The sequence below is a fragment of the Aquila chrysaetos genome, chromosome 19, assembly GCF_900496995.4.
Source record: "Aquila chrysaetos chrysaetos chromosome 19, bAquChr1.4, whole genome shotgun sequence".
Classification (NCBI taxonomy): domain Eukaryota; kingdom Metazoa; phylum Chordata; class Aves; order Accipitriformes; family Accipitridae; genus Aquila; species Aquila chrysaetos.
This window is the reverse complement of record NC_044022.1, coordinates 10563864-10584092: the sequence shown is the minus strand read 5'-3', so window position 1 is coordinate 10584092 and position 20229 is coordinate 10563864. Positions and strand designations below refer to the sequence as shown.

The 20229-nt window shown below is 40.3% G+C and overlaps 1 protein-coding gene across 5 annotated transcripts in view; it reads right to left on the bottom strand.

Annotated features, from left to right (window-relative positions):
* The window catches only part of ALKBH8 (alkB homolog 8, tRNA methyltransferase), a 59725-nt gene that overhangs the window by 26348 nt on the left and 13148 nt on the right, over positions 1 to 20229 (bottom strand). For all 5 annotated transcript variants that reach the window (XM_030042787.2, XM_030042786.2, XM_041118504.1 and 2 more), the window contains one exon: positions 17845 to 17915. In XM_030042787.2, coding sequence (XP_029898647.1) covers positions 17845 to 17915 — 71 coding nt within the window. The remainder of the gene's footprint in view (positions 1 to 17844; positions 17916 to 20229) is intronic.

Genomic DNA, 20229 nt, shown 5'->3' with positions numbered 1-20229 from the left:
TTTATCTAGACTAACTGCACCTGAATGCTTAAAAAAAACAAGCAAGAGTACTTCCATCCTTTGTTTACAGTACGGTGAAGAACGTTTAACCCAGAAGCATTTTGGAAGAACTCTGTTCTTATCTTTGACAAGCCTATTACTGACTGAAGTAGATAACTTTCCCATACTCCTATATGTGTCTTTATCCTGGCAGAACATTCTAAACTGTCACACACACACACACACAAAAGATTAACGCATTTGGTCCTCTTTTTAATTTACTAAGGACTCACAACCAATAAAGCAACTCTGCCACTGCTGAATCAATCTGCTTCATGACAACACTGCTTCATGACAGCTTTGCTCCACAGGAGCTATTTCCAATTACTACTTTTGGTTTTACCTATTTTCTTTTTTCTCTTAGATGGCAGAGTCAATAAAGATCAAATTTCCAGCTAGCCCATGGTGCATCATCCAGGGATTACATTCAAAAAATAAAAATAGTGGATGCTTTGATCTTATACAACTTTTACCTTCTTTGTACTATGGAAAAAGTGTGTCTCTAAATATACCAAAAAACTTAAAAGAAACAAACAGCTAATAATACCTACTTGCAGTTTTAAATAACTTGTCATGATGCCAGGTTATTTAAGAGAGAGTGTTCCTGACGAGGGAGCACATGAAGCAGTAAACAGCTTTCAAGGGGAGCTAAACATCAAAGCAAAGGGACACCCACATCATGAACATTGTTCCTGTGGCATACAATACAGCAAAACGCAAAAACCAGAAAAGAATCCAACATAAAAGAAAAAGGGAAGAAAGTATGTTTTTCTTAACTCCTCAGGGAATGAGAAGTCTGCACTGCCTTTCAGTGCAATCGTACTGCACTTCATGAAAGAGCAGGAGGATGGAGATGAATGACTGGTCTATCAAATAAGTAACAATTCAAAGGCAAAACAGAAATAATGCAACAGGGCTATAAGGACAATGTTGATAAGGATTTCACTGCTACAGAGTGGAATGACATTGTTTTTCTAAGCTTTGGCTATGATGCAATTTGTATTTGATGTTAACAGACCACCTTAGATGAAACATACTCTAAAGCTAAAAAAAGTACTATGTGGAACGCTTCTCAAGTCTCTGACATTATTTACTGAATTTTCAGAGAGCAAAGACAAAGACATTATCAGCCTACATAGCAGTTTCCCACAAATAAAACAGATGAAAAAGAATGTCTACTTCAAAGACAGCTGAGAGGTTTAAAGCCCACACATGGAGCTTGAACAACACAGTGGGGCTCTATGCAGAGACAAGAGCCTGCTGGCTTACACAGGACTGAGGCAATCAATCAGTAACACACAGTGCCTTTCAGGGCATAAACCATGCTAAATTCCAAAATTTGGAATTCAGAAAAATGCTGACTTTTAAGGGAAAATAGAATGGGATTATCTGCTCCAAATAATCCACATCATAGGAAATTTATCTTTTGTAACCTATGCTGATACTTACAACCTATATCATGGTCTCTAGCCATACTTCAGAAAATGAGTGCAACGTTGACAATCATGATGATGAAATACTTCAGTACTGTCTACCTCAAAAATCTCTCAACACATGCACAGGCCTCCCCCATATCAGATTTATGCCAAAGCATACCACCTCTTGCTAAGCCAGCAGGCACTTTGGCACTACAGTGATGCTAGTCAGATGCTTATTATACTTACTAGGTTTTCTTTCTTCAAAAATTGTATTCAATTTTCCATCCATGCAATGCATTACTATCTTCCTGAATTTTCTGTGTCATTTTAAGTATCTATGTATTTCTTCCTCTTAACTGAAGTCTAGCATATGAATGCTTAAAGACTATTTCAATATACGGACAATACTCCTTTCTTTTCTCTCTGAGGTCTCACTTTGTTATGATTTTCTTCATAACCCCAAGGAGGAGAGTGTATCCACTGAACAGCATACCAGTATCTCTCCTAGCTATTACATATGCCATTGACTCCATGATACAAATCCTCTTGTTGTCTGTACTGTTTACAGGATTTGGGTAGTGCACAAGAAGAGGAAAACTACTGCAATGTCCAAGCTAACTCCTGTTGGATGGAGAAGCTTCCAATCCTCTGCAGGCCCTGTCACAGCTAGCTGGAATATACACCGCTCTCCTTTTGTACCCAGGGATGCACCTCTTGACGTTCATCAACTCCAAGTTATTAGAAGTTATTAGTCACCCCACTAGCTAGATGCTGGCTCCTCGTGGTGTCCAATGGGGTGGCTGCTCTGCCTAGCCTTGGCAGAGGTTGGGATGCTGGTGATACTTCTGGCAGCATCACACCAACTTCGGATTGCTGCTGTTCCCACTCCAAGGTCTCTCCCTGCTGCTACAAATTTTTATGATTCACTCATACGTCTTCTCAAGCTGACTCTTCTTTGTTTCAAAAGCCTCTTTGTAAATCCAGGGTTACTGTATAATCTTGCTGATTGAACAGCCAGACTAAAAGAAGAACACAACAAATCTAATCCATTAAAGCCTATCCATCAAATATGCCAGTTCCTACCAACTCTGAAAGTATCAAGTTTCTTTTGTACATTACAGAACATTATCTGTGGCCTTTGCACCTTCCCAGATCATTACCTGTGTTAAAACTCAATGTTGAATATTAGACTCCTACATAAGAAATTTTTCAATCCCTACAGTAAAAAGCAATAGTTGCATTACCACTGCAATCCTCTCTCTGCCACCACAGGTATAAATTTCTCCTTTCCAGAAAATGCTATCCAACCCCAGCATATGACCTTGATGTCCTTTTGTGAATCCAGAGACAAAGAAGCAGTCAAGTTCTCAACAACATCCAGTTTATTCAATTTTGCTAACATTCCATTTTCATCCTTTAATAAATCGCCTCCCTAGCTCCTAGCTTAAACTCCTTTAGGACAAAGAAAGCAAGAGGCTAATGCTGTTAGTCTTCATCTAATTTCTTTCATTGACTTAGCCTCCTCTGCAATATTTTCCATTCTTTCAGTCATATGACTTCCCTCACATCCGCGGGTGCTTCTACACTGACATACAGGGAATTGCATCCACCTACACCAGGGCAGAATGTGCCTCAAATGTATGAAATCACTCATTTTCCTTTCCAAACGAAAGGACATTTCCAAGATTTTGTATCACTTGCTCTCAGAGTACAGTTCAATGGAAGAGCACAAGAGGACTCTTATACCTCCTGATCCTAGTGGCCTCCAGAGGGCTTAATCTGTTCAAGAAATAATGCCCAGACATCACAAAAAAGCAGTTCTGCATCCTCAAATACATCTCCTCACACTTGCACTTAATGTATTACTCTATGTCCTGAAAGCAAATAATCTTTATTTACATGTTTAGTGCTGTACCAAATGTCTACCGAGAAACCACTGAACAAGTCCTTACAACACAGACACAGCTGTTCCATAATGAGTACAATTTTATATGCAAGTATGATGACATCTACAGGATTCTGGTATGCACCAGAATTACGGAATTTGTAATTCTTTCACACATTAAAAACTTGCAAGTTCTCAACAGATTTTCAGTATCTAAGTAGAAAAGGAAACACTTCAGGGTTCAAGAAGAGCATATCACCTTTTTAAATCATTGATAATTTACAAATATCTATGGAAACACACACTATAATCAGCAATTTCCATGGTACTGAGGTTGCAAATACATGTAGCAGGCCCCTATTCAATGATAATTTTATTTCCATGCTACCCTACCTGTACATTTATCATCCTGTTGTAGACCACTATAGCCTCTAATTGCAAGTTTTCTACAACAGAAGTGGTGTAAGGGACTCTGAATACGGCCTCCACGTAACATAAACAATAATTGATACAAGACAAACCAGGTGTTGGCTCAGTAATACTGCCAAACATGGAATAAAACACCTACAGTAATGGCAGAGTCATTTACAGGAAGAGGACCTGAAACAGTTACATTCAGGGTGTACCCTCTTACCATGTACTAGTGTGGCATAGACCAACCAGCTCCTGTGTAATAGCCCAAGCCCTTACACTTTCAGGGTATTTCAAGGCATGGGTAAAACATGCTGCATGTTCATTATCCTGTCTAGTGGAAAACCATCTTCCCTCACTCTCTACAAACATTGGGGTTGTTCATCAGACTTTAGTCTCCTCTGTAGGTCTCAGCTTTCTGCCTGTAATGTTGTAGTACAGGAATCCAAGCTAAATGTAAGTCATAGGGTGGGAATAGTCAATTCAGTTCAAGATTAAGACATCTACGTTTGGCCATAGATTTTTAAAAATCCTATTAGGGAACGGAAACCTGTGAAACCAGAGACTAGACGTATAGTTTAGCGTGAGCTGAATCACCCCCTAGGCTGGACTGACTCTATCCCCATTTATTACAGAGGAGCTCAGGCGTGCAGTGCATATGTACACACCTACTTGTACACACTAAAATTTCAGTGTCTTAATCCTGGACAGAATACCACTGACAACAAGTTATTAAATAAGGCACCCAAGTATAGATTCAGCAGATGCCTCAACTCTGTTTAAAACAGTCCTGCTCTAATTAAAACCTCTTCCTGCACTATATCACTAATCTTGCCCTCTACATACTGAGAAAGTAGTATGGAAATAGTCCAGTGCTGAATATCTGTAATTCAAAAAGATTAAATGATGAGTTTACTCAGCCTGAGTTTGAAACAAAGGTCAACTAGTCCTTCTCACAACTCCATCTAACAACTGTCCCAGAGACCACTACCACAGCAGAGAATTGCCAAAGTATAAGACATGCAAATGGTGCCTTCCTGAACTAATTCTTGCATCATACCTCACAAGGGCTGACAACACACAGTCTTTAATCTATTGCTATAGAAACTACCATATGGCCTGTTTCTTAATCCTCTACGTCTTCACTGTAAAAGGGAAATCTACTGAGGAACAAAGATCTGGGCATAAATTTACAGAAATGGCTTAAATACATAAAGAAAAGTCATTCCTTAGCAGATGTAAAGCTTTAAAAAAAAAAAAAAGGAAAACAAACCAAACACCAAAGAACGAATGAAAGCCATCTTCTTGGTTAATGATGTCTCCTAGGGCCATAAAGTATAATTCAAAACACAGCATGACACAGAAAGACTTCTTTAAAATAATTTGAAGAAAACTGTTTTATCAATTCACTCAATTGCTATGTTTCACCCCACAGAAGTACCACACATCTGACATATACATATAACTTTAAAGCACATAAAACAATCAAAAAGGAAAAAGATATTTTGAAGTTTAGATAGGCAGTATTTCAACACTGCTGATTTTCATCACAAGCAACATCATGTCTTTCTTCTCTCATTCCCTCCATTTGCTTCATTAGCCCAATGAGTGTCTTCACATAATGCAGCCAAAAGTTATACAAAAGGACTCTACCAGGGCCTCAGCATCTGGCCCTGAATTTACAATGGCTTGCATGAATGTGCACTGCAGATAAAGGTACACAGTAACAGAGGAGGAACAACAAGAACACCTCACAAGGAACTGTGAAGTATCCAGTTTTCACTGCTTTCAACTGCACCACCAACCTTGGTTCCTCCCAACCATTCTTCTGTTGCCCCAGCAAACAGACCAGAGCTTCACGTGCATTGCCCCTGCACTGCACCAAGAGGATGCCTGCCTACTTGCTTCTCCTCTAGGAGCACACCTCTCCCCCTGCCTTGAATCAGAATCTTTCTGTCAAGTGTATCAGCATCACAGTTTTGACAGCTCTGGCTCCGGCATACTTTTAACCACTCTAAATTGCCAGTTCCTCAATGAAAATTTCCAGAGTCAACTCTACTGAAATAAGTCTGTGGAGAAACTCCTCCTGAAACACTCAACATAGCTGGAAAGAAAAACAGAAACAGAACATTACAGTATGCAAAATGCTCAGATTTGTAAAGCTAATATAAATGCAGACAGACTTCAAACCCCATTTGCTACACTTACTGGTATTATAAAAGTCCAGTTCAAAGCCAAGAGACAATACACCACAGCAGGAGCTTAACAAGTTAAGCTTGTCTCTTTCCTTACAGACTACTTGTGATTATTATTATTGACTGACTACTCATCATTTCTACCTGAAATTTGCCACAGTCTTAAAATAGGCTCCTATGACAATAGAGATGACATCACTGGCTAATGAAATTAGATTTCTTTATTGAATTCCAGAACTGAACTACAGCTGAAATGTAACAGCTAAAGATAACAACTTTTTAATGCCCCAGAGTTCAGTCTGTTTGCTGTTAATTTGTGGCAGATACCAGGATTCCATTTAATGAATCAAGTACTGATCTTCTAAAAATATCATGGGGAATAGAAATAACTTCCACTGATAAATCTCTCACAGAAATTAAAAATTCTTTAAAAAAAATAAAGACATTAGTAACTACTCAAAAAACAATACAAAGGTTTCTATAAAAAAAATTGAACTGTATTTCAAGAATGACAATCCAAAACCTGATTCAAAAATAATTTCAGCTGTAAAAATATTAATTGAAATGTAAATTTAAATGCTCTGTTAGTTTTCTTCTATTACAATGATTACATTTTTCACAGGAATAAATAGCAACTTCATATTTAGACAGTTAATTCATCTCACCACCACTGAAAGGTAGTTCATGTATCACAGTGAAGAGTACATGGGGGGAGTGAAGTGGAACAAGAGAAAAAAAAAAAGTTTTAGTTTAAAAAAAGCAATATCATGCATAATAATCTATTTTTTTTCACAATTTTTATCTATCTACAAATTTCCTACCACATGAAAGCCAGCTAGAAAACTCTAGCAATAGCAAGACATTTTTTAGAGAGTACATTTGCTTCCACTGAAAAATTCAACATCTCTATTTGTGTGTCACAGTAAAGCTATAACAGCCGGATGTCTAAGAATTGGAAATGAAATGATGCTGCCTCAGCATACAAAATAAGCACACAACAGAAACAGCAAAAGCCTGGAGACAACAGGTTCTGTTCAAACAGAATCAAGTTGAATAGAGCAATTATGCAAAAGTTTTCCTTCATTATTTAGCAGCTATGACCACAGTCAGAAAATCTTAAGGCCTACTGCAGACTTCAAACATTTTAGAAAGTGTTTGTTTCACTCACAGTAGGATTTTGGTGTGATTGTGAGAAAACTAACTGGAACTATATGACATTTTTCATAGCATCCCTATGTATTTTTCCATGTGATACTGAGCGGATTTCATTTTCAAATTCCTCCTAATTGCAATTTCTTTTGTCTCTTTCCAATTCAACTCAGATGCACTGCTGATGCAACTGCCCAGAGATGTTCAGGAGACCACGAGAACATTCTTCCCACATCCCTTTCTCAACACTATCAACTCCAAGAAACCACAGGATGCTAAAAAGAGCAACCAGCTGACTGGGAAGAAAACAAAGTGGTATGAACCAGAAGGAGCCGCAGCTTTGCCTTCCCTCTCAGCAGGCAAAATAATGGACCACATGCAAGACACATAAAAGTGCTACACAGAATGCAGTAAGGCAACTTCCCACTCTAGCAGACCCAGGAGAAGTATCTCAGCAAGTCACAGCATATTCTGCAGATCAGAGATCCCACAGCAATCATACAGGCTGCCCTTCCTTCCTCAGCAATGAAGTAGGATTCTAGCCAATTTAGGAGTTATTCTGCCTTGCATAGTGGGGAACAGCTTTATGGAAATGCACAGTACATGACAAGATTCCTTCTTTTGTGGAGAGGAAGGAAGGCTGGTATGAATCCAACAAAAGGGAGACAGGAAACAGAGCTTTGCAGAGCTATTTGCCCAGTATTGGCCCCCTGGTAGTAAATGCCAGAACTCCTAGACCTACCACAGGGACAACTCATACAAAGAGGCACCTGGAAACTATAATGTCTCTCCAATATGAAAGGGGAGGGAAAAAAAAGAATATTTTTACATACAAAACTTTAAAACACAGGCTCTGTCATAGCTTAGCTTTGATTTTGTTCCTCCCAAGTAGCTGAGAAGGTAGTGGAGAAGGTAAGATCTCCATGCTGTTGTCTTGTTTCTCAACAAATTACTGCCACACAGCTTCTGGAGAAATAATGCAAGTATTATTGCTCTGGGGGCAATTCTGTCTGAATGCTCTTCTTGTAGCATCTCACTGCAAATCAAGATTGGTTATCAGATTCCTACAGCACCTGAGAGAAAAATGCTTGTCTGCATTAGTTGCACACAGTGGGTGTCTTGCTGTTGTTACCTTTCCCTAAAATAGGAGTTAGCCTATAAACAACCATGGCTGTGGAAGGAGGCAATTAGGTATTGCAGGACAGGTTTCCTCTGAACAATTTACATGAAAGCTGAGCTTCCAAGGTCCTTACAAAGGTTAAAATAACTGATCAGGTGGAAACAGCAGCAGGACATGTTGATAACTGTGAACAGAATCCTGTATGCCAACAGGCAAGAGACATCCAGCACAGAAATAAAAACTCAGAACAGTATGTTTACTGAATATTCACCTTTCCCAAAAAAGACAGTAAGACTGTTACAAATATTTTCATGAAGGGCTGCAGGCTTTGTTGCTTATCTCAGAGGGCACAATTCAACGTTCAATTATATCAACAGAAAGGTCTCCCTTGATTTTGACGGGTCTTGTATCTGATCCAAGCTCAATGACACTACATTATGATATGACATGGACGGAAACACACAGGACATTTATACAGAGCAAACGCAAACAGGAGAGACAGATTTACGAAGCCTGATGTATTTAACTTGTGGTGCTCAGGACACCTTTCACATGGAGAAGCTCTTCACTAGTTTTCAAAAATTAAATACTGGTTTAAATGGAACAAACCAATTAAATTTGGTATACAATTATAAATACAGTCCCTTTGGGTTTCCAGCTAAATGATGGAGAAACCACTGCAAATCACTACTCTCAAGAACTCAGAATCCATAACTGTAAGAAGGGTACAGCTCAAGAAACGTGTCTTACAGATCTGAAAAGCACACTACCGAGCTTCAGGAATCCCACCAGACTCACTTGAACAAACTTCTGAACTCAGCATTAGGTTGTAGTGATTAAAATTAATGTCTTCCATTTAGGTTAAGAGACATTTTGGTTCTGCCAATCCAATCTCTCTTTAAATATTGATCGCTATTACTCCTCTCTCACCTACTACAATCATGCTGCTAGCATGGACAGAGAAAAACTTTGGTGTAGCCACTACCAGAGTAACTCTTTAAGTAGGTAAGATGCTCTCTGCCTTCCCTTAAAAGAAAAATAAAGCAATGTAAATATAAACAATAAATTAAACTAAATCAGCAACTAACCAAGATAAGCAAAATAAGATTGGGACCACAAAGTTAACACAACAATATCCAGTGCCTGCCTACCTTGTTAGAGCTCATACAAGACACGAAACAGGTGCTAACTGTCAAAGGCTGGGTACAATCTAGACTTTCTAAAGGCTGCTGGTAGTCTCTCTCAAACAGCTATTACAGAAACAGCTGCTGCTATAACAACTACAGGTTTCTGTTTATTAACCAAGACAGATTAGAAATAGAACAGATAAGAAGCAAAAGTGTTGGAAAAATGGTCAATTATCAGCCTGAGAGATGAGTAATAGCAGCATACGTCATTCTATCAGTTCTAGAACAACCATTAGTCACATATTTCAAAAGGTCTGGTCGAGTTTTTCTTTCTAACATTGCTCTGCTTTCAAGGCTTAAGAGAGTCACATCTTTTCTTTACAGATCAAGGCACTTAATATCTGCAAGCTAAGACATGATGAATATGTGTTCAGATGAACAGAAGTTAGGCAGAGGTCAAGGATGATCCACACACAGCCCCACTGTTTAACCCTGAGCCACAGATCTGACTCAAAACCCTGAAGCTTCCCTTTCACAGACATTAGGTCAGGGTCCTAGCCAGCGTGTCACAGCAGTTCTCAGTGTTTATCCCAGCCTTCTGCCAGGCCAAGGCACAGGGATAGGAAGCAGAGTAAGGCACTCAAGAAGGAAAAGCAGAAGCTAAGGAGAAGAGAATGACAAGCCTGGGGCTTCCACATCAGGGCTGGATATTAGGAAAATGGGACAGAACAACATAAATCATAGTATGGTGCCAACACAACGCACCCTTCAGGAAAACTATGACTGCGCTTCACCCTCTGGCATGGGGCAGTGGGTATCCCACAGCAGCCTTGGACAGAACGGGGCAGAGCTGATGAGGAGGGACAGCAGGGTGTCTACTGGGGGTAAGATATGCAGCCAGGAAGGGAAAATTCTTTCCTGGGTTGGATATACACATAGCACTACCTAGCTCATTATAGAAATGCTACCTCTGTATTTCTAAAACTCTAATGAATCAAGGCTTACATGACAGCATGTAAAATGGCAAATTAGGAAAAGCTGAAAAACAGAAATCTCAATATTGATCAAGCTCCTGCTGCAAACCCGCAAAAGGAAATCTGGCACAGGCTTTAAGTAGGATTTTTTGAGACAGCTGCAAACTTGGCCAGGTTCCTAAGATGAAGTACTGTAAAATTACATATCTTTAGAGACACCAAATGGAGGCACTGAAAATAACACCTAACTCAAATAGAAACAGAAAATTCTCAACAGAAAGGACTGTTCTGTGTTTTGCAGTACTTTGTTCAAATTCATGGACACAGGGCATATGGTTTGCCATTAAGCTTAATAAAAATCACTCTGAACTACATTTACCCCATTGCCTTTCTTCTCCTACTATGACAACTTCTGAATTAAAGAAAGTTGTATTCAATAACACAACATTGAAACTGATATTCATTAACATTTTCAGTGTATCAGCTCCTATAAAGAAAGGGTGAATGTGGTGATTTATAAAATGCCATTACAAGCCCACAGGACATTCTGGAAGTCTCACTTTATTCTGCAGTTTCCCAGGAGATGCCAAAGAAATGGGTCAAAAACAGAGAAGTGATTGGGCTGAGACCCTCACTCTTCCTGGAGTATTAAGGTACAAGACGTATCGCTGCTTTGCCCTCAAACTATTTAATGGTTTTTATAAGCTAGGCAGAAGTACAAAGTAATAGTGAGATTTTTCTCCTTCAAATCAAGTTTAATCTGTCTTGTAAACTCCCCAAAACACAATGTTTTGCACCAACTAGAACAAAATTGAGCCACTTGGTTTCTCTGTGCCTCTTGACAAAGCTGTTCCATGTGACTGAACATGGGAAGAGACTCTCATACCTACATTTCCACCTCATTTCATACAAGTGTAAGAACTTGGATTGCCATGGGTTATCTGGTGCAAGACAAATCCAGTGTTGTGAAGAATCATGCCTTTATTTTCTTCTCAAGATTGTTTGTTCATATTTAAAATGAACATATATACCACAGCCTAATAACTATTCCTTTTTCACCATAAATCAAGTTTGCACAAACAAATTAAACTTACAATAATTCCTCTAACAAAATAGTACAAAGCACATTGTTACTGGATAAAGTCATTCGCCACTGAGGAAAAGACTGATTTTCAATAATGTGATTTAAGTTGCAAGGTATCACTGAAGATGGCAGTGGCACAAAGTGCAGCTGGAGACATGTCACTAGCGGAGTACTCTAGGGGTTGATACTGGGGCTAATGCTGTTTAACATCTTCATTAATGACCTGAATGATGGGGCAGCACGCACCCTCAGCAAGTTTACAGACAATGCAAAATTGGGATGAGTGGCTGATATACCAGATGGTTGTGCCACCATTCAGAGGGACCTGGACAGGCTGGACAACTGGTGCCAACATGAACCTCATGAAGCTCGACAAGGGGAGTGCAAAGTCCTGCACCGGATCAGGAATAACCCCATGCATCACTACATGCAGGGGGGCTGATCAGCTAGAAAGCAGCTTTGTTAAAAAGGACCTTGGTGTCCTCGTGGACAAGAAGTTGAACATGAGCCATCAACGTACTCTTGCAGAAAAAAAGGCCAACAGTCTCCTCAGTTACATTAGGAAGAGCACTGCCAGCAGGTCAAAGGAGATGATCCTTCCTCTCTACTCAGCACTGGTGAGGATGCATCTAGAGTACTGTGTCCAGTGCTGGGACTGGGCCTCCCACTACAAGAAAGATATGGACTTACTGGAGCAAGTCCAGCACAGGGCCATGAAGATGATTAAGGCATATCTTTATATGAGGAGATGCTGAGAGAGCTGGCACCCATCAGCTTGGAGAAGAGATGGCTCAGGCTCAGTTAAGATGGCTCTTATCAACGTGTATAAATAGCTGATGGGAGGGAATGAGGAAGAGTGAGCCAGAGTCTTCCTAGTAGTGTCCACAAACAGGACAAGAGACAATGGGCACAATTTAAAACCCATGTGACTCCAACTGAACACAAGAAAACAGGGTTTTTTTACTGTGACAGAGGTCAAACACTACAACAGGTTGCCCAGAGAAGTTCTGTAGTCTCCATCTGCAGAGATATTCAAAACACAACTGGACACAGTCTTGGACAACGTGCATTAGCTGACCCTGCTTGAGCAGAGACCTCAAGAGGTCCCTTCCAATCTAAACAATTCTGTGATTCTGTGAAGATACTATAAGAAGTTTGAGAAGCTATGTTGATAACTAAGGCACTAGGCTAGGAAGGCACTTGTGTTTAGTCCCCTGCTCTGCCAGAGACTTCTTTTTCATAAGCCAAAGCATTTATCTTAGTTATTAGTTACTAGGATCTGCCTAACTCAAATCCTGGAAGGGCAAGTGTCCTGGTTTCAGCTGGAATAAAGTTAATTTTCTTCCTAGTAGTTGGTATAGTGCTGTGTTTTGGATTTAGGATGACAATAATGTTGATAACACACTGATGTTTTAGTTCTTGCTAAGTAGTGTTTATACTAAGTCAAGGACTTAGCTTCTCACACTGCCATGCCAGCAGAGGCTGGGAGTGCACAAGAAGCTGAGAGGGGACACAGCAAGCACAGCTGACCTGAGACAGGGAGCCAAAGGAACCTTAGTAGATATAGTAGATATATGGATGTAGATAGGAACTGTTTAATAATTATCTAGCTTATAATGGAGTTAAAGAAATTTCAACAGAGGTAGACATGGCCCAAGGAGATGAGAAGTGATGCTTAACATTTGCATTGTTGGCCCAAGAGGATGAGAAGTGATGCTTAATGTTTGGATTGTTGAGGCTGGCTGGGGCAGGAGATAGTCCCTGATAAGAAGCAGCAGTCGACCCCAAAAACCAGCCAAGACCGGCCTTGTGACTTTTTGGAACTAATTTTAATATGAAGCGGGGATAGATCATGCCTATGCATAGGCATATTGTGAAACTGCATGTATATGTAACACTTGACTGTATAAATTTGAAGCAAACTGCTGAGTCAGGCGCGCACGACTTTGGTGGGACTACCCCTCCGTGCTGCCCAGCACTGAATGAACATACCTACTTTACAACCTCACTGATTGTGGAGTCTGTTTCCACATGTCAGACCCAACTGAGCCAAAGGGATGTTCCATACCATATGACATCATGCTCAGTATATAAAGTGGGGGCAGTTGGCCAGGGGCCACCACAGCTCAGGGATTGGCTAGGCATCAGTCAGTGGGCAGTGAGCAACTGTATTGTGCATCACTTGTTTTGTATATTCTATTATTATTATTTTCCCTTCCTTTTCTGTCCTATTAAACTGTCTTTCTCTCAGTCCATGAGTTTTACTTTTTTTTTTTTTTTTTTTTTTTTTTCCTTCTGATTCTCTCCCCCATCTCACTGGGGGCAGGGAGGAGTGAGCAAGCAGCTGTGTAGTGCTTAGTTGCCAGCTGGGGTTAAACCACAACAAGCACAGAGACAATCAAAAGAAAAGTTCTTTCATGACTTAGCATAAGAACAAACTATATGAGGTACCCTGCCTTCTTTTCTTCCTCTGAAGTGTCTGGTTAGCCAACTTCTGAAATAGGATACAGAACCAGTTGGGTTGGAAGGTTATTTCTTTATGGCACTTTTTATTTAAATGTACGCATTTACTGTTTAGGAGAATAAAGAGAGGATAAGACATACAACTTTGTTTATGTATGTTTTCCATTATGTTGCAGCCTAATCTATTCAGGTGAAAAAAAACCCCAAAACATCACACTATAGTGAGAAGAAGATACATTACTAAAGTTTGCTGCTGTATATGCAACTCCAATTATTTATTATCAGAGTGTGTAAATTTTGTACATGGTAAGCTTTAATGGGAATAGAGTAGGGGGCTTCACTCCTAAAATAGCTAACTCGCATATTACTGCAACTGATACTTACATTTTAAAATCAGATTAAGAGCTAAGTGCACAAAAACACATTAAAGAAGTCATTAAAAGTTGTAAAAGTACCAGAAAGAAAAGCCATTAAATAATGCAGCATTTCATGGGCCACTGGCCTGTTTTACTACACATGTGCTTTGATTGTCTGCACCTGAAAAGTCCATTAATGACCCATTATGAAAAGGCACTGAAACTTAGGAGCTAACTAACAGACTGTATCCAACGCTTATGCCTGAAATACCTACAAATGGCCCAAGTCTCGCTGTTTCCCTGATTGAAATGTACACATTCCAAGTTTTAACAGCATCATAATGCTCCAAGCAGTCCACTTCCCAGAAAGGCTTGTGCTTCTCAGGTGATTAAAATCATTCTGCTTTTGGCCATCTCTGAGACCATCACAAAGGTATGCTGTAATATAATCATCTAGAAATGCACTGCCTATGGTGCCTCATCAATGGTAACAGAGCATTTGTGCCAGTCAGCCTTTTAATTGAAATTGAAAGGGTAAGAAAGCCTGGGCCTGCAGAATGAGGCAGAATACGTGAAATGACAGCACCAATATAGTTTTTATAAAGTAAACTAACATTTTTTTTTATTTACAAGATCAACATAGGAAGAGCTGTAAGTTGGGGTCATCTGCTGTTGCTGTGCTGCTCTGAATGCTCAGCATGTATTAGAAAAATTAAACTTAGGATGGATAAACTGTACAGAAGATCAATTAGAGCCCTTCCCCTAGAGGAACTGCATCAAAGAAATGGATGTTCCCATGTGCTATCTAGCATGGAGGTGTTGACACTGTTACAGACAACACTGCAGTTGAACAGAGGAGAATACATGATCTCCAAGACAAGGCTAAGTGCAGAAGCCACATGAGGAAGTAGCCCCTAGATCGGGAGATTCCAAAAGTAGTAAGAACTCTACTACCACTGTGCATACCACCCTCAAACTAATCCCAGATGTTCCTCTCTAGAGTGGATGCTTTTGTGAATGGTGGACAAATACATCCATGGTCAGGCTGAGAGGACTGGCGACACTGACACTCCATTTTCAAGCAACCAAGAACACACATATGCCACACATGTTAATGAAAAAGTGATCCTTCCTTAGACTCACCCCTAGTCCCAGGAGCTCCACATTCACTACACAACTTGTAAGAAAAGAGGAAGTCGATGCCAGAGCCCAGAATAAAGATTCAAAACAGCAGTACTAAGTGAGACCCTTTGAGCTCTCCTGGACTCCAGCAGGCTGCATCTCCCTCTCAGCGAGATGCCTCTCAGAGCTCACAAACTTTTCAGTTTGTGAAGACCGGAGGTCTGTCACTGAAAACCAACAAGACTTGGGCTGATACTCTTTGCTCCTTGAGGCTTGACCCTTCACCTGTTGAGAAAGATGCCAAAGCATTTGACATGAATATTTTCACTGAACTCAAGGGGAATTTTTAACAGGTATACCTCTTTTACTTGCTTATGTATCTCTCAGTGCCTTTATGCATTAATGTGTACTAACCTGAATACACTATAGCAAGTATATTACAAGTTATCACTTTTCAAATCTATAATTAAATTACTGTCATGAACTTTATTCAACTGAATGACTCTCAGGCTGTTATTATACTCATAATCCATTTAGATATAAACCGTTGACCAAGTCTGGGACTAGGAGTTGATCCAGCCGTACCTAGACTCTGACAGGAGTTTAGAAAACAAGTGGGTCTTCTCTGAACCTTGTGACTCAACAGGAGGGTCCCCCTTACCTTTTTACATTCCCAATCTCTGTACAAAATCACAAGAAATCAATTCTAACTACATTTTTCTTCGTATATTTCTCTTTTACCCTATTGTATTTTTGGTCTCTGTATACCTAATTTTAGTCTGATTCTAACTTAATTTTCCTGTGTACATTTCATCCATGTATTAAGTAATAGAGTGAACCTTGCCATCGCATTCTGTGAAGTCGCACTTTTATATATATTCTTATTAAATAATTTTTCTTTTACTAATACCATTGGAAGTGATTCTTTAAGCGGTCCAAACCACTCCATTTCGTGACAGGGGGCTGCAGTCAGTTCATCACACATGGTCTCTGCTGCTCCTTTCTCCTCAGGGAGGACTCCTCACACTCTTTCCCTGCTCCAGCGTGGGGTCCCTCCCACAGGGTACAGTCCTTCATGAACTTCTCCAACATGAGTCATTCCCACAGGCTGCAGTTCTTCACTAACTGCTCCAGCATGGGTCCCTTCACCAGGCTGCAGTCCTTCAGGAGCACACTGCTCCAATGTGGGTCCCCTGCGGGGTCACAAGTCCTGCCAGAAAGCTTGCTCCAGCGTGGGTTCCTCTCTCCACAGGGCCACAGGTCCTGCCAGGAGCCTGCTCCAGCCCAGGCTTCCCACAGGGTCACAGCCTCCTTCGGGCACCCACCTGCTCTGGCATGGGGTCCTCCACGGGCTGCTGGTGGATATCTGCTCCACTGTGGACCTCCATGGGCTGCAGGGGGACAGCCTGCCTCACCATGGTCTTCACCACGGGCTGCAGGGGAATCTGCTCCAGCGCCTGGAACATCTCCTCCCCCTCCTTCTTCACTGACCTGGGCATCTGCAGGGTTGTTTCTCTCATTCTCACTCGTCTCTCCAGGAGCAGTTGCTGTTGTGCAGGTTAGGTTTTTTTCCCCTTCTTAAATCTGTTATCCCAGAGGCACTACCACTGTCACTGATGGGCTCAGCCTTGGCCAGCAGTGGGTCCAACTTGGAGCCGGCTGGTATTGACTCTATCAGATATGGGGGAAGATTCTAGCACCTTCTCACAAGCCACCCCTGTAGCCCCCTGCTACCAAAACCTTGCCATGGAAACCCAATACAGAAGGCCAAGTAGCCAAGACTTGCTGCAGTAGTGCTTAAGGGAGAGAAGGTAACACTAAATTTGTAAAACATGGATGGGCACAGATGCAGCAGATGAATCCAAATAGAGTAAAAGTAAAGACACTAATCAGAGCACTGAGACTAGATGATATGGACTGTTTTCAGCTCTACTCTTGATATGTTGCATGACTTCATGCTAGTCACCTGTTCTTCCACTTCCCTTCCCACTCTTTCTCTACATCATCTGCATATGTTGGAAGCTGCTGAGATGAGAGTCTATCTCTGCCTGCACCACGACTAGCTCAGTAGGGTTCAGACTTTGACTGGACCTTCTACAGGTAATACATCTACATTAGCCTACTGTAGATGTACCGAATATAAAAATAATGGCAGGCTTATGCAGACCAGAGGGAACAGGGGATGACACAGGGAAAAATGGAAGTAGCAACATAAACAGGAGTGATACGCTTTCTAAGATGAATACAAAATGAAGGAAGGTCGATGGAAAACTGGATACTAAGATTTAAAAATAGGGTATCACTGATATCACTGGCAAATCTTCCAGTGAATTCTCATTGGAGTTACTTATTTAATTAGCATATTACCTTACATGCTTGATATTAAACTCAGATGAGTGTGAACAGACACCATGGAAAATCAAATTAACTTGTATTAAACAATATAAAAATGAAACCTCTCAGTAAAGCATCATCAAAACACATACAAACATGAAGTTTACCTCAGCTCCTAAACTGAGAGAGATTATTTTATCCTCAAAAGCGGAATGTGTATCAATATGAGGAGGAATTCCTGCATAAGAAAAACCAAAAAAGTCAGTATAATAATAATAGAATTCTATCTCTATTAGCAAGCTCTGTTTCTATGATGTCCATATAGAAAGCTGGGATGTACGGTTGAAAAAACAAAATCATAAATGAGGGAGTTGCCTTCCAAAAGAATTCAGGACAATTGTCCAATTTACGTGCCCAGATTAGATGCACACAGTTAACACAAGTGTCCTGTATCATCAGTGGAAATATCTACAAGACAGTTCAGGGCACCCAAAGGCCCCACTCACCCTCTGAAGATGCCAAATTGCTCTGCTTGCTGCAGAGAGCACCTGAAATCACTATGTTCTCCTCTTAGGCAGTTTAGCAGTTAGCACTAGCAGTTATGCTACGTTAGGTGATTTTGGGCCTTAGTTCATCTGTGATCATGTATTTCTCCCTCACTTTCTTCACAGAGAAGGAATCATCCCAAATATGCCCTCTATTACTAAGCAAATGACTGTGCTAAGGGTCTCAGGTGCTTAGGACCTACCACCATGAATGCAGGCACTACTTTGCAGTTCCCAGGAGAACTCCACACACCATTGCTAGGCCAACCCTTGGGTAGTACATCTGTTGGCATGTGTATGAGTAGACACACATAGTTGAGAATTGCCAAAGGGACAGCAATTTTTTTTTTTTTTTAATTTTTTTATTTCAGATCTGCTAATTGGAAAGAAACTGCCATTTCCTGCAGCTCATGCCACACATTTTAACACCAAGTGCTGAAACAGCAGCATGCATGCCACAGAAAGATCTCACCACATGGTGGGGAACTGTACTTAGCAGCAGAGCAAGGTCAGCAGATAGCTTGGGAGAACTGCAACTATGCATTCCTTTGACACCATAGCAGGCACAGACAGATAGAGTAACTCTTATGTGACCCAAAACAAAACAGTTATATTTGCTCATTAAAAACTCTACCCATGTTAATTTTGGACACTATCAAATTCCTGAGCTGAAAACATTTTTTCCTAACACTGTCAGTCAGCCCTATAAAGTATCCTTATTATATGCCAGATTTTACCTCCAGATGTAAATATTCTGAATTCCATTAGGTTCAGTGAAAGCAATATAAATGTTTTATGAGGTCAACATTTAATCTGATAGAAAAATCAGCAAGACTTGTGTTAAAGAATTTTCAGTCATGGGTTTCTCTAGGTTTGCTTTGTTAACAACTCAGAGTTGGGCCACCACCGCAGTGAATGGCAAAAGATAACTCAAAAACACCTATGTATACATGATTTTACAAACAATATGCAATTGATGATTTGTCAAAAGAAGTTCTAGGTGTTCTTCCATGAACTCTCACTTCTCTATTCTCCAGTGGCTTCAAAAGTCCAATACATTTTCCTGTCTCAACTGATTCTTATTGTCTTGTCCTGGTTCTTCTGAAGTTAGTGGTCGTAGGCGGAAGGTCTCCGGTCACCACAGTCACTTATCTTCTTACACATCAAAGATCACCTTTGAATTTCTGAGAATCACTCAGGTTGTTTTATTAATTCATCTTACTCTAAAGTTAATCACTTACTCTTATCTATTCTTATGTCTTAGGTCTAAGATGTATGATCCTTTTTCTGTTGATTCAGCTTGACTGGGTTTTAAGCCAGCCATGGTGAGGGCTACACAAGGGACAAATAAGCAACTTATGCATATTGTTTTATAAGTACCTGCATTCTATTAATCACATCTAAAACAATCTCTAATCATTAGTTATATGTCTGATATGAATAGTCTTAGAAACAATGAGGCTTAAGGCCTAGTTCCCTTTTACAACTTGAAAACCAAGGACACACATCTGTTTGTGTTTGCTTATCATAACTTTGCCTCAGTATGAAGCACTGCAACTCTGCCTTCAGATGCACACTGAAGTCAGTACAATTCACCGTGCAACAGGAGAACATTGACTGATCTCTTCAGCATCACCCAGACAATTCAATCAAGACCACACCAACCTACCTACCTGCTGTTTATACACCATATATGCAGCACATAGTAAGAGACAGTCACCTAAGCATTCAAAAGCGGATGGTAACTTTCAGGTATAAATCTACAACTTTAAACATTATTAGGACCCTGAATGAAAAAAGTGCCCTCAAAAAGGAATTCATTTAATGTGTCTTAAGCGTGGCCCCTACAGCTTAGATACCCAAAGTCATCAGTCACTTCTTAAAATCTCAAGTGTAACGTCCAGTGACAATCTGGCTCGGAACACAGATACTAAAGGTATTAATCTGACAGCACTCTGTGCTCATTCATATCCTAACAATTTGCACTTAAGAAAAGGTATTTTGCTC